Genomic DNA, 15,275 nt, shown 5'->3' with positions numbered 1-15,275 from the left:
TCCTGGAACCCTAACATTAAAAAGTAACCTATTTTAGGTAGCTTAAGCAGTGAAGAGATCAGATTCTCCTCACTAGAAAGTCATCAGACAAACCTGAAGTCAATTTAAAAAAAACTGCCAACATAATAAATCATTTTAATAATAATTTAGAGTATGTATGAGAAGATTCACAGAACAATGACTGTGGCACAGATTATTAAGTCTGAGAAATTTACTGATGAAAAGAAGGTAACACGAGGTTCAAGAGAATATAGTCATCTTAGGACGAGATACACTTATAGATATCTGAAGGTAGTAGAAGGAAAGATAACAGGGGAGAAAGAAAGATGATTAATATCTGAGATAATGGATATGTGTATGGAAGGAGGCAACAGAGACAGGTGGTGAGTATGAGTTTAAAGAGAAGGGATATCGTGCATGTGAGGGGAGTAGGGTGAATATGCTGGAGTGAAGACGAGAGCCAGGAAGAGCACTGCCTCAGATGGACTCCACATTTCCATAGGTCAAAGCACAGTCTTGAACAATAAACGTGAGGGACATCAGAGAAATTAAGGGCTTCAGAACACGGAATAATGTTTGGGATAGCGAAGGGAAGTATGCCTAGGGGGTAAAGCCCAGGGAGAGACTATGAATGAACAAACATGAACGAATGCTGGCGCTTAGAGATACGCCATGTTTTGCAGGCTACAGCAACGATGATTAACTGTGTCAGCATTCTATGAAGAAGACTCAAGAGTAAGTAACCACCTTTTTTCGGTTAACACTATAAACAAGAGGCGGGAAAAATGAATCTTCAGCTGAGAAACGTGCAACCTAGTCGAGAGTGAGCAAACAACAGGGCAGTCCCGGCCACCCGGGTAACTCACCTGGTCATACCCGTAAGGCCTCTGCTGCGGGGGCTGGGGTGGCCCAGGCTGGGCTGGTCTGTAACCTCCATACTGCTGCCCTTGCCCCTGTGGGTAGTTAGGGTACTGAGGACCTGGACCACCCTGCGAAGGACCTGTAAAATAATCAGCACACACAAAAGCCCAGGAGAAAATACAGTAAGTCCCTAGAATTCCAGAAGCGGTTTAAGATTAGATGTTACCATATTCCCTTGCAGTCTGGTATGTCGATTTTTCTTAAATGCGTTTTGAAATACATTCCAAAAGTTATAAGAAGTAAAAATACTGTTAAGGACACTACCATGTACCAATATGCTCTGATTCAGTATAACTATTGTGCTACGTGTTAGCCATTAAGATTTTATATGTCAAAATGAGTAAAAGAGACTCAGGAGTTGTAAAGCAAGTTAACACCATGATGTTAAGGAAATTCATCTATACCTCTAGTAGGAAGTTAACCAGTATAATAAGCAAGCAGTGGAAAGAAAAGGCAAGAAGCTGACTCAAATTGAAATACTGAAGTAATTTCTGAATAAAGTTTGGAAATCAGTGATAGTTACAGCTGTATAACTCTAAGATTTATACTTGCAATCACTAAAAGAATCACAAAGAATGATTTTACATGTAATTTCTAGATTTGCATTTGCAATCACCAAAAGAAAGCTTTATGTTCTGCACTGACAAACTCATTATCACAATATTTTCAAACAGAAATTAAAGAAGACTTGAAAAGCCACAGGCTGTATGTGGAAAAAACATGATTCAAAAGTTACACTCTGTGTACCCATCACCTTTAATACTTAACCCATATAAATGAATGATTTCAACTTCCAGAGATGACAAGGGACTAATTTGGCTTGCCAAACAAATACGTCTATTTCAACTCTACTCCTGTCTATTGTAAAGAATGCTTTATAAAGCATAAGCTGAAAAGCTTTGATACTTAAATATTTTCTATCACAGCCATTCAAATCCTGTTATAAAAAACACTGCAGAGGGCTTCCCTGGTGGCGCAGTGGTTGAGAGTCCGCCTGCCGATGAGGGGGACACGGGTTCGTGCCCCGGTCTGGGAGGATCCCGCATGCCGCGGAGCGGCTGGGCCCGTGAGCCATGGCCGCTGAGCCTGCGCGTCCGGAGCCTGTCCTCCGCGACGGGAGAGGCCACAACAGTGAGAGGCCCGCGTGGCGCATTAAAAAAAAAAAAAAAAAAAAAAAACACTGCAGAGAAAGATGTCAAAGAGAACAAGAAATTTTCAAGCTTAAATTCCACCAGTCTATTATTTTGTTTATTTAGTTATTATGCATCCAATTTTTAAAACTGTATTTTTTATTAAAAGCAAGTCTGACAGCTGAAACCTACAGATAAGCAAAATGGGAACGTCTCCTTTAGGGTGCCCAACGATGTCTGACACAACAGCATTTAACTACTTAAGCCAAAATCACTAAATTTCTTTTACTCTCTCTTTCCACTGAAAATAATATTTCTCTTAAATCAATAAACTTACCTGACTGATCCACATAATATTTGTTTTCATGCAAACACAATAAAACCAGAATACTCTATTTATTCAATGTACAAATATTTAATGGTCATGAAATGGAAATGCCATTTGAGAGGAGCAAGAAAGTCCCTTTGTAAAGACAACAAATGCATGGAGTATTTCTAAAGTCATAGCTGGAATTTGGGAACCAGAACTGATCATTTTGGGGAAAATTCCTGACACCCAATACCTGGCTGAATTCCAGTGCTTCTGTTGAAGATGCAAGAGAATTTCAGCCTGATCCTGGTTCTTAGATTTGTTATCACAGGTGGAAAGAGGTGCCCATAATAACAGCAGAGTTTAAACCAATTAATAAAAATAATAAGACACTACTAATGTTAAAAAAGAGGCCATGTTAGCAAAAGATGATGTCAGATTAAGCAGCTACTTCTCCTATCGTAGGAATCATATTTTCCTATATCTAAAATAGTTATTATAGAAGCAGAAAATTTAAGACTGAGACATCAGGTCTGTATTATTCCCCCCCTCCCTATCTAACAGTCAGATAGCCAACTAGTAGACATCATAGTGAGTATATAATAAGAAAAGATGGCTATACTTCTCCCAAAGTGTAAGATACATACCTGCAATAAATATACTCCTATGAATGTGTAAACTGCTATTTTAACAGAGAATGACAAAGGCATTTTATTTACGTGTTCCAAATAGATTTCCCTTGTACACTAAAAGATCAATGTTACTTTTCATGGTAACAGTCATTAGTTTTAGAAACAAATTTGCCAAGCAGATTATGTACATGTTGTTAATCATCACCCAACTCATCAGTTTTCCAAGCACATACAAAGCTATTGGCTGGTTGTGGATGCCAAATAGGTTTAAGAATTCATTAAGGATTTCATTTTGAGTGACTACATACCTTACCTTTGGTCAATGAACCATCTCTAGTTTATGTTTCTTTTTAAATGGATTACTAGTTTAAGAACAACACTTTAAATATAAACACTCCAGTAACAAGCTAAGCTAAAACTGTGAATTTTCAAAAATAATCCTTAGAAAAATAAACATTAAATATCCACGTCTGTATTATGAAAGAGTAATCATCACATTTTTTGGTGACAAGAATAAACTGCAGTAAGCCATTACCGTAGCCCTGCTGCTGTCCTGGGTAGCCCTGCTGCCCTGGGTACTGCTGCTGCTGGGCTGGATATCCCTGTTGGGGAGGTGGTCCTTGGTAAGCATCTTGCTGTTGGCCATACTGTGAATTCCCTACAGGATAATTGGAGAAGAGGAAAAAAAAAAAAAACTGAGAAGTTTGCTTAATTAACTTTTTTCCTCTAAGATGCATAGCAAACAACACAAGAACAAAATAAAATGCCATATTGATTTTTAAAAGTTAACAAAACAAAGAAAAAACTCAAACCAAACAGAAGGATTTCGGCCAAACAAACTGCAGTTAAAGCCAATTGTGCAAGGTTGAACTGCAGCATTTTCAGCGTCTCTGCCATACGAGCATTACATTTACTGGAACATCACAGTCATAAGATCATGACTATGCTAAATAAAATAAAAAAGACAAAATTAAAGACAGCTACAAGAGCACACACTAAGCTACACAAGATCAGCAAGCTGTTTCCTAAAGGCACTAAACTTATATGTAAAATTATACATATGTAAACACACACAAGAAAAAAAAATTGGATTGATGGATTTATGTTCAAATAGAAAATTTCCACTGAGGAAAAAATTATTTTAAAATGTTTTAGTCTTTTTATTGTTGTTAGAAATGGCAAGTCATGGTTATACATTTTAAATATTTGTAAGGAAATTATTTTGATTGTTCTAGGCTCCCTGCAACTTTCAAGACAGCCAGCAACTAGTATTCTACGAGAGCTTTGCGTGGGTAGAAGTTGCCTTATGCAAGAATTTTTGTTCCTGTAGAAGGGGATATATATGTGTATGTGTGTGAAGGTATATAGATACCTCCTTCGTAGTAATGTTGTGAGGAATCCTCATAAGGCCTATCGTAGCCTTGTTCAGGATACGACGGTTGCTGATAACCGTAATCATTATGACCTACATCAATTCGACAAGAGACAGGAAGAAACGTTAATGGCCACTGAGTGAAAACCCTAAATATATTTAAACTTTCAGATAAAATTGAAAAAAAGAAAAAGAAATGGAAATACATAAAAAATAATTTCAATTGCATTAGCCAAATATTTACCAAATGTGATTGTTTTCATATTGAGATAACGTGCAAATTTTTTTTAAAGCAAAAAACAGTTTTAGAAACATTACACTTAGTCTTAACTCTGACAGTCCTCATCAAGGAGGGAAAAAAAAACTTTATCTTCAATTAAAAAAAAAAAGAATGAAAGCATTTAGGACTTTCACATGTAAATAACTTGAATTAAATTAGAACGAACAAAGGAAGCAATTATATTTTGTCAAACACCTGTTCTGCTGGTCGCCAATTCCACGGCATATGCTAAAACAATGCAAAATATAAAAGAGCTCCATAAGTTTTTTTCCCCTAAAAGAAACTGAAACAAATTTTTCACATTTTCTATTAACTTGCTTAAAGTATACGTATCTCAAAGTATTTTCAGATGCAAAAATATATTGCTTAATCCTGCCATTCTAGGAGCCTTTAGAAAATATTTCTAGAGTATCATAAACATACACCTTCATAAAATTAATACTGTGTTAAGTGCTAGAGTACACCTTTAATTTTAAGGCACGATAAATTTACACCTGCAAGATGACCAGACTTTTAATGAAATCAATACTCTAGTCCTTTTAACTAAGATGCTCAAAGAAATCGCAGGAAATAACTTTTCAGTTAGGTAAAATCTGAACTAAATTTTAGAAAAATACCTAATTAAGTAAGGAGGAATATAGTTATAAATAAATGTAATACTCATTGCTCTAGTATTCCAATGTTCCCAAACCACCTCATAAATATCTATATTATGGATTGGCAAACTATGGTCTGCAGTCTAAACACAGCCAGTGGCCTGTTTTTGTAAAGAAAGTTTCACTGGAACAGTCATATCCATTCATATTTTCTATAGCTGTTTTCATGCTACCACAAGAGTTCAGTAGTTTAGACTGCGACCACATGATTTGCAAAGACGAAAATATTTATTTCCTGGCCCTTTACAGAAAAAAGTTTGCCAACCCCTAATCTACATATTTATTGACATAGTATCTAAGTATAATAACAAAATATCCAATGCTGTTTAAGAAAATTAATTGTTGTTATAAATGGAATAAATACTCTATGTAAATGTCAGACAAATATATTAATACACAGCTATGCAAAAATGATACCACTGAAATTTTAAAATTCCATTATGTAATAAAATGAATTATTTATAGCAACCTTAAAGTTCTGCTATTTACAAAAATAACATCTCTATTTTGAATAGAAAGTTCATATTTATAACAATACAAATTTCACATTTCAGGAAATACTCAGGACCAAAATAACAGTGTTAAATTCAACTCAATTACTTAAAATGTATTTTTAAAATTAAACAAAACAATCATTTATTTTCAGCAGACTTCCTAACGTATAATATTTAACAACCTAGAGTTCATTTCTTTAAAATATCTATAGTCTATAAATGTAACTAAAGTTTTTCATTAAAAAAAAACTTAAATAATGTCTACATGTGAAAGGAAAAAGAAAAAAAACTCCAACATTCTAAATAATTCAGGGCAAGTAAAACATTAAAAAACAATGTTGTCTTCTAACCAGAATTATCCATACATATCACTGCCACTAACAGATTTTGTGTGCAAAATTCTACAGGTGTTTGTTCTGCTTGTGTAAGCAGAATCTTTGCAGGAAAAAGCCAACGTCCCCATACCACTTATGCTTTATACACTGATAAAAAGTGGTGGACAAAATTATTTTTTAAATACACCAAATTATATCTTCTTGCTAGCTTACATTAGCTTCTAGTCAAATGGTCCCAACACTTTAGCTTGAAGTTCTTAGTTTGCCCAAGTTTTCTGTTAAGCAGTTTACCTTAAATACATCAAGGGAGCTTAAAATAAATGAAGATTTTGGCAAGTCCTTCCAAACAAGAAAAATCTAACCACCTCTATATGATCAATTTTATTTGTTTGTATTATTTTTTCTTCAACATTGTATCATAAAGTTTTCAAACATACAGGAAAACAAAGAACTGTATGATGAAAGCCTGCTTGTATGCTTGTATTACTACTAAGCACAGTACATCTTTTACTGACCACTTTTTCACAAGCCACCTTCCCACTAAAAAATAAACATACCATTAAACTAAGTAACTAAAGTTAAAATCTGGTTTCCAAATGCCTTTCTATTCTAACTCTATTATAAACAGCTATATTATGGATATGATTCAGTCTCTAAAATCTTTCTCAAGTGCAAATGCTAATGTATATAAACATAGTTCTGTTCTTTGAGACATATGCAACATTAACGAACATGATGAAATTTGGAAGAATACTCAAAACTATATTCTCTTCGTATTTATACAATGCATAAAAGTAAACCAGTGGGTGAACTTTACGGTATATGAATTACCTCAAAAAAGCTTTTATTTAAAAAAGTAAATCAGTAACACTTGCTTTGGTTCAAATGAACAATTCCAAATATAAAAGGATCCTCTTTTATATAAGAAAGGATTCCAATGACAGAACATGATTCCTGATGGTACTAATATGGAATAACCAAACAAAATATACTTTAAAATAGATTATAAACGAATGCTACCATTGATGCTTTAGATTACTGAAGTGTTTCTAAATTTGGAAGAAACACATTGTTAGTTTCTTCATTCTGATTAGAATGTTTTGAGTAGCTACCCACATTAATACTGGGCAGGGATAGAAAATGGGAAAGTTAACATTAGGAGAGATTACCATCAGGGTAATATTGCTGGTTCATGCCTTCTGGAGGACCTTGTCCACCATGACTGTACTGGTCCCCATAATAGTCTTCCTGGCCTGAGTACTGCTGTGGTGGGCCTGAAAAACCACAACCAGTCAAGATGTAAATAATTTGTTCTCCAGGTCATTCAAAGGCTTTCCGTCTAATCTGGTGTTATGAGAGATGATTTCTGTAGATTCCCCTCCCATGCTTTGGGGCATTTCAGATACTTTTGACTATTCGTATACACACACATACATAAACACACAGCAACACCACACACCACATTTCACAAAAATTAATGTTAAGACCATACATGCAGTATCAAACAATACCAACTCAAAAAAACAAACATTAACTTCCTAAAAAGAGATTCAAACTGGAAGAAAATTAATTTCTTTTTTATTTTGATATTAGAGCAGTTTGAAATAAATTAGGGTTTGTTTCTGATCATATATTTAGTAACTTCTCAAATTTAGTAACTTCTCAAAAATAAAACAGTATTTTCTGCTGTAAATTAGTAAGCTTTCGATATAAAATTTTGACGTAAACTTTTCCCAGAAAAGAATAAATAAAAGAAAGCTATAAACCAGGAAGTTCATATCCACTTTCTGTGACCCTTTGTACCTACTATACCCACTACCTTTTAAGAAAAATAATAAAATATGATTTTTAAAAATCAAGAAACAAAAAGCTCTGACTTTGCCTGTCTGAAAAGTTCATTAAAATTTAAAGCCTTTCGACTACTGTTAAAAATTTTCCAAATGGAATCGTACCCTGTTGTGGTGGTCTATAGGGAGGAATCTGTCTCTGTGCCATCATATGATTGCTCTGGTTAACTTGACCCATCATTCCCATAGGTGGCTGCTGGCCTTGGTAATGCTGCCCACCTCCCTGCGGCATATTGTACTGTTGAGAAGGAGGCTGCTGGTGCATCATTGGACCTGAAAACAGACAAAACATTATGCACGTAATTTTTGGCATATAATTTTAACATCTTAAGAGAAATACAAAAATCTTTTATCATATAATCCCTAAACTATATAATTTATATATATATATTTATATATTTATATATATATAATTGCAAGATAAACTGACTTCAAGTAATAAAAACAAATCTTTGAACTACAGTTCACATGCCTAAAATAATCTGCAAACAAGGGAAAACAAGTAATCCATGGTAGGTGATTTGAATTCCACTGGAGGAATACTGTAACAATTTCTAAAAAAAGAGTGGATACAATATATGAACATCCTGAAAGTATATATTTTTTTATTATGTACTATATAGTATTTATCTATGCAATCTTTCTAGGAAAGATAGAATCCTTATGCTACATAAGAACATATACCAAAACAAAGTAAACCACAAAATCACACAGCAAATCAGTAGTCGAACTAACGGAAAGAAATCTAATTTCAGTGTATCCATTTTTTTTTTCCTTTTTCAATGCCCAGTCATTATATAATGGTAGACAGGGAAACTACAAACACATTTATGAATATACTCCTTATACTGGTGGAATTTCATAAACAATTTTAAAACAAAAATCTAAGGGTCTTCTTTCCTTTTTCCAACTTTAAGATTTATAAACTAAAAAGGTCTTCCTGAAATCAAGACTATACAGTGCTTCTTAATAAGCTCTAACACACACATACACAATCAAAAACACCTAGGCAGAGAACTACACTAAGCCATAGACTTAGAAATCAGAACTATGCGGTTTCCAAAGCGAGTAATATCGAGGTAGCCCAACGACCACTGCTATAGTGTCACATTGGCAACAGTAAAAATATATCATATGATATAATGAACAATGGCCATAAAGTTCTGTGTTGTCATGTAAACATGTAAGCAGCTCTTCAGAGGTTCCCCAGGCTAAGTTATGGTATGGGGAGCTCATCATTCTACCATTATAACCATTACTATCTGAGAAGTATGTATGAGTCATCCCCCAGTTTACCGCCTAAAGAGCTACATACTCCCCGCCTTTACTGACTTGGGGAAAATTTAAGAAGAAAGTACAAAAGGCAAAGAACTAGAAAACTTTTACAGGCAAAACTGCCCAGATGAGCCAAAAGCTCATTATTTATATAAAAATTCAAAACAAAACATGCCCACCTCTTTAAATATGTTGCTGACCTACAATAGCAGCAACAATGTAAGCAGAAAGAACTCACTCTTCCAGTTTGAAGAACTGGTTATCTAAAGAAGTATTTTATCAGAGCTAACTCTTTTTCTCCTACTTGCCTTCTTCTGTTCTTCTACTTCTTTTTAAATTCCTTTTTCCTTCTAATTTTGACATAAATATAAACCTTTCAAAGGTTACTCTGGGACTTTTTTTTTCAACAATAAACTCCTAATAGTAGGGATAAGGTGGCTCAGTGGAGAGTGGAGGGGAAGAGAACTTGACACAGAATGCACTTAACACTACCAGACACGCTTTCACATTTATTTAATGTAAATCACTAACAACTACCAAAGGCAAGGATACTAATTGTCAAGTTTTTAGCCAAAGAATCCAAAGATCAAGATCATATAAGCTAATAGATATCAACTGGGAATCAGGCATAACTCAAGTTTGACTTCAAAAGCACATTTATTCTACTGTTCTTCATTGCCTCTACTGAAGCTATAGCAAACTTAGTAGTTCAGAAACAAATTATGCAATTTAAAAAGTTCCAAAACACTACTTTAACTGAGGTTACAATTTTTAAAATGTATTTTGTATATAATAAAGTACTGAATACTAGCATTCATAATATAGTAGGCAGCATGATTGGCCATTTATAGAATTCATTTTCAGTAAATGAAGGTTTTGCCTTGTCTTTCTTCTCCATCACTGATTAAAGACCTCTTGTCTTAAGAGAAGATAACTATAAAATTAAAGCATATAATATGCACTGGAAGCAAAATTAAAAATAAAGGAGAAAGAAAGCAAAAACACAATAGCTGGGGGGAAATCCCAAAGGATACAATAACAACAAAATTCCAAGCTCTGCTGTAAAGGAGAAAAGTAATTCTAGTTTAAGCCCTAGATAGAAAAGACCATGCCACTTGTGCTTTATCTTTGGGGACTGTCAGCACTTCCAATCCCAAAGAGCTCAATTACCACCCTTCTTTTATTCTCTGTCACTTCTCTCCCTCTAAGGATCCCTGACATCATTCAAGATCAAGCCTAAAACGGCAGAGAATGGAGGAGGAGAGCACTGCTAAAACATGGTACTTTTCATCTTTTCCCTTGAAGCCTTATCCATTAAAAAAAAATTCGACTTCAATTCTGATTGTTTAGGAAGCATATTATTTTTCTTATGATAATGAAATATGCTACACTGGCAAATAAATGTGTGTTATCTCTTGAGATACTAATGGAAATAAGAGAGCTAAATCTCAAAAGGTTACCCCCAAAATAAGTTCTAAAAATTTGTGCTACAGAGTGAAGATTATAAGTCTATTAAAATCATTTTCTACAAATAGTGACCTCACACATTACTGTATGCTTAAAGGTTACTCTTTATCTTTTACATAAATCATTCTGATGCTAAGATGAACTAAAAAGTGTGATACAAAGATCCTACTAATGTCTTAATTATAATATGGTTTTGTAAAAGTGTTTTAAAAGGACATGTCACAAATGTACATCACCACATTATTTCTTTCCATTTTGAGTTTCACACCCTAACAGATATTCTATGGAAACAATGTCCTATATCTTAAACAGATGTAAAATATTCCCAAATCACCATATTTTACATTACTGGAATTCTTTGCTCCAATGAGACAGTTAATACTTAGTTTTGTCTCAAGTTACTTGTTCAAAAAGAAGAATTTTTTTAAGACTCAACTATAAAGATAACAATAAGCTTTGCACAGCAACGGAGACCCAAAGCAGCCAAAACTAAACTAAAATAAATTAATTAAAAAAAATAAGCTTCAAATAATCTGTGAAGAATTTAGAACTATATAATTTTTAAAATTCTATATACATATAATATATACATACATGCATATATATTCATATCTTGAGATGCAAACCAATACACTAAAACTCTGTAAATCATACCATTAATCTATGAATTATTTTAAGTGAAGGTTAAAAATGACAGCTAACAGTTAATGAGCACTTATTAAGGGCCAGGCATTAAGCTAAGAGCTTTTTTTTTTCTTGTTGCAGAGCACGGGCTTTAGGTGTGCGGGCTTCAGTAGTTATGGCACATGGGCTCAGTAGTTGTGGCGCACGGGCTTAGTTGCTACACAGCATGTGGGATCTTCCCAGACCAGGGCTCGAACCCATGTCCCCTGCATTGGCAGGCGGATTCTTAACCACTGTGCCACCAGGGAAGCCCAAGCTAAGAGCTTTATGTCTATTATTTATCCTCCTCGAACCCTATGAAACATGTAGTATTGTTATCAACTTCACTTTACAAGTAAGAAAACTTAAGGCATACAAGCATTAAGAACCTTACCTAAAGTTGCATAGCTAGGAAATGGTGGTGAGAACTCTAAAGCCATGCTCTTAACCATTACGTGTACCTCTTCTTCGAAGTCAAATCATACTTCTCCCATGTAATATCTCCCAGGAAAACAGTTCTATGTAACATCATCACTCTAATAATAAAATCCTAGAATACAAGAAGTTTCTTCACTTCATCTATTATCTCTGTTATAGTGACCACGAAACCGCGTAGATAATACCTACTCCAAGCCTATTTTCTTGTTCATGTTTCATCATCTACTGCTCACATTTTACTACTTGTTCCTTAACCATTCAGTCTCAAACTAAACCACTTACAGCTCTCATTTGAATGTATTACTAATGGTTTATTTGCAAGAAAAAAAATCCCTGTATTCCAGTAAATTCAATTAGCTCACCCACCTATTAAATAGCCACTTAAAGCGAATAGGATTCTTTACTTACCAAAAACGTACATCTGTGCTCATCAAGAGTTTCAAGCAGTTCATAATACGACATTTAGATATAACACCAAGGATAAAAGAACATGAGCCAAGTAACTAAGAAAATCCCAGCAGCTTAGTAAAGTCACTGTTAACTAGTACAAACTTAGCTGAATTTCCTAGAAACCAATGAAGAAATAGAACCATGATAGATTTTATCTAGTAAAAAGAACAGTTCACTAAGAGATACAAACTTTTCATAACATGAATTTTTTAGAGAAATCTCATGAAAGTATTCAAAAGTACTGAAACATAATAGTATCAATCAGTAACTTCTGTTATTGTTAGTTTCTTCAGTAGCACAGACAATCCTTACATGTACTTCCTTACAGTAATTATTTCTTAAGGCTGTGATTTTCAACTGTGGGTGATTTTGTCCCCAGGGGACATTCAGTAAAGTTTGGAGCCATTTTTGGTCGTCGCAACTGGTGTGGGGGGTTGCTACTGTCACCTAGTGGGTACAGGACAGAAACACTGCTAAATATCTCACAATGCACAGGACAGGCCCCAACAACAAAGAATTATGCAGCTCAAAATGTCAATAGTGCTGAGTTAAGAAGTCCTGGATTCTCAAGGGCATAATTCAAAATCACAGGCATCTCTACAAACTAGTCTGAGAATTAGATTATGTATTCAGTTTTCTGGTGATTGAAAATTGGAAAAGGGATGTGTTGTGGCTTAATAAATCCAGCAAAGTAAAAAGCTAGGCAATCTCTTAGCCAACTTCTCTTAATAGTTTCAACTATACTATACAATATTAATTCGAAAACAAAGTCACTGTTAAACATCCATTGTAGAATGAAAGGTATTCCAAAAGCTCTAGATTTATGGGACACAAGTGACAATATGTTGTGAAAGTAAGGTCCTATCTTGTCCAAGTAGAAAGCCATGGAGATGGGCTATATTAGAACATATAGCTTTGTGTCACTTAGCATGAAAGCTGAAAAGTTATGAACCATCAGGTACAGAAGAAATGATCCTGCCTAGAAAAAACTTCTGAGGGAATGGACTGTAAGTAAGTATGAACTTGGAATGTTTGTAAAACGTAATTTCTAAAATTTACCCCCAGAGTTTCTGATTTAGCAGGTATGGGGTGGAGCAGACAAATCTTGTTTTAACAACTACCCCAGATGATTCTTATCCCGGTACTCTTAGGATCACACATTGAGACAGAGGTGTAATGGAAAAGAAGTAACCAATTGTCCCCTTTTACCATAAAAGCAACCAGATTATAGTTCATGCAAAATGGTTAAACTGGATTAGAACTGCATCCCATAAGGGCACCTAGGATGTTAGCTGTAAAATGAATCCCAAGGAGTAAATGTTACAAATACGTCAAAACCCAGTGAATGATACACTTAAGATTGGTACACTTCATTGCATGTAAATATTACCTAAAGAAAAAACTATTAAAAGAAAAAATTTTAAACGTTGAGCTCTAATGATATGCAGACTAAAGTATTCATGGGTAAAGTGTACTAACATCTGCAAGTTACTCTGAAATGCATTCTGAAAAAGATGCTATTAATGGATGAGTAGATGGATGGACAGATAGACAGTTAAAAAATAATTCAACTAGAAAATGGGCAGGAGACATTTCACTGAAGAGGATATAGAGATGGCAAATAAGCACATGAAAAGATGTCCAGTATCAATAGCCATTGGGGAGATGCAAATTAGGACCACAATGAGATGTAGCCTACTACACATTTTTAGAACAGCTAAGATAAAAAAGAAAAAAACTGACAATACCAAATGCTGACAAGGACTTGGAAAAAGCAGATCGCTCACTCATTGCTGGTGGGATGGTAAAATGGTAGTTACTTTGGTGATCACTTCGGCAGTTTCTAAAAAAACTCAATATATAACTTATGATATGACCCAGAAATAGCACTCCTGGTTATTTATCCCAGAAAAATGAAAACTAATGTCCAAACAAAAACATTATCATGTACACGACTGTTCAGAGCATCTTTAGTTGTAAAAGCCAAAAACTAGAAACTGAAATGTCCCTCAATAGATGAATGGTTAAACAAACTGTGGTACAGCCATAACATGGAATACTACTCAGCAACAAAAAGGAATGAACAACTGATACATGCAACAAGTCAAATAAATATTAATCATGCTGAGTAAAAAAAGCCAATCTCAAAAGGCTGCACACTGCATGATACCATTTATGTAGCATTCTGAAAATGACAAAATAATAGAAATGGAGAGGAGAGCAACAGTGGTTGCCAGGGCTTAAAGATGATTGAAAGGAGGATACACAGGATCTCTCTATATTACCTCTGCAACTTCCTGTAAACCTACAATTATTTCAAAATAAAAAATATTTTAAAATGAGTCATAATGAAACTAAGTTTATAATCTGTTGAATATAAATTCATCTGGATTCTGTCTCCCAAACCTGAAAGGTTTTGGTATAACTGACAATCATCTGCTTTCTCTGACAGTACGTGACAGGTTCCTCCTTTGGTTCATTCATGGAATGACAGCCAATGGATGACAATACAACAGACAAGGATGCTAGTTTTCTAATTTGTTACAGCAGCAGGAAATCTAGCTAATCTATCAGTTAACAAATAGGATAAAATAGTGAACAAAAACATGACACAGTTCCTGAATTCATAGAACTTAAAGAGTCTAGGGAAAAATAATAAAAACAGATATTTACAAATAATTATGTAATTACAGGTACTCAAACTGTTGCTACAAAGAGCCTAAGTACAGGTTACTTACTATCCATAAGTGGACTGTACCCTGTCTGTGGAGTAATTTAAAACTTATAGTGCAAGATTATATAGGTGATTTTATTTTATGCTCTATGCTTTTCCTTCTTTTCCAAATTTTTCATATTAAATATTTTATAACCAGAAAAATGTCATCAGTGGGGAAAGATTACAATCTTGAAAAACCCATCCAATATAGGAATAATGATCAAATGTTTAAACAAAGCATCTAGTCTGAACTACAATGTAATGGTTGTGTATACCTAAACTGTAACAA

At 34.3% G+C, this 15,275-nt stretch overlaps 1 protein-coding gene across 7 annotated transcripts in view; it reads right to left on the bottom strand.

The window, feature by feature from the left end:
• SS18 (SS18 subunit of BAF chromatin remodeling complex) overlaps positions 1-15,275 on the bottom strand; it is a 76,830-nt gene that overhangs the window by 13,979 nt on the left and 47,576 nt on the right. For 3 of the 7 annotated variants that reach the window (XM_032602613.1, XM_032602614.1, XM_032602615.1), the window contains 4 exons: positions 8,083-8,250; positions 7,300-7,404; positions 3,529-3,651; positions 867-1,000 (listed from right to left, as the gene is read on the bottom strand). In XM_032602613.1, the coding sequence (XP_032458504.1) occupies positions 867-1,000; positions 3,529-3,651; positions 7,300-7,404; positions 8,083-8,250 (530 nt within the window). Of the gene's footprint in view, positions 1-866; positions 1,001-3,528; positions 4,459-7,299; positions 7,405-8,082; positions 8,251-15,275 lie in introns of all 7 variants that reach the window. The other 4 variants (XM_032602610.1, XM_032602611.1, XR_004345375.1 and 1 more) reach the window with 3 other exon arrangements.

This window comes from Phocoena sinus, chromosome 14 (assembly GCF_008692025.1).
Source record: "Phocoena sinus isolate mPhoSin1 chromosome 14, mPhoSin1.pri, whole genome shotgun sequence".
NCBI lineage: Eukaryota > Metazoa > Chordata > Mammalia > Artiodactyla > Phocoenidae > Phocoena > Phocoena sinus.
The sequence above is the reverse complement of the archived record's forward strand: the minus strand, read 5'-3'. Positions and strand labels throughout refer to the sequence as shown.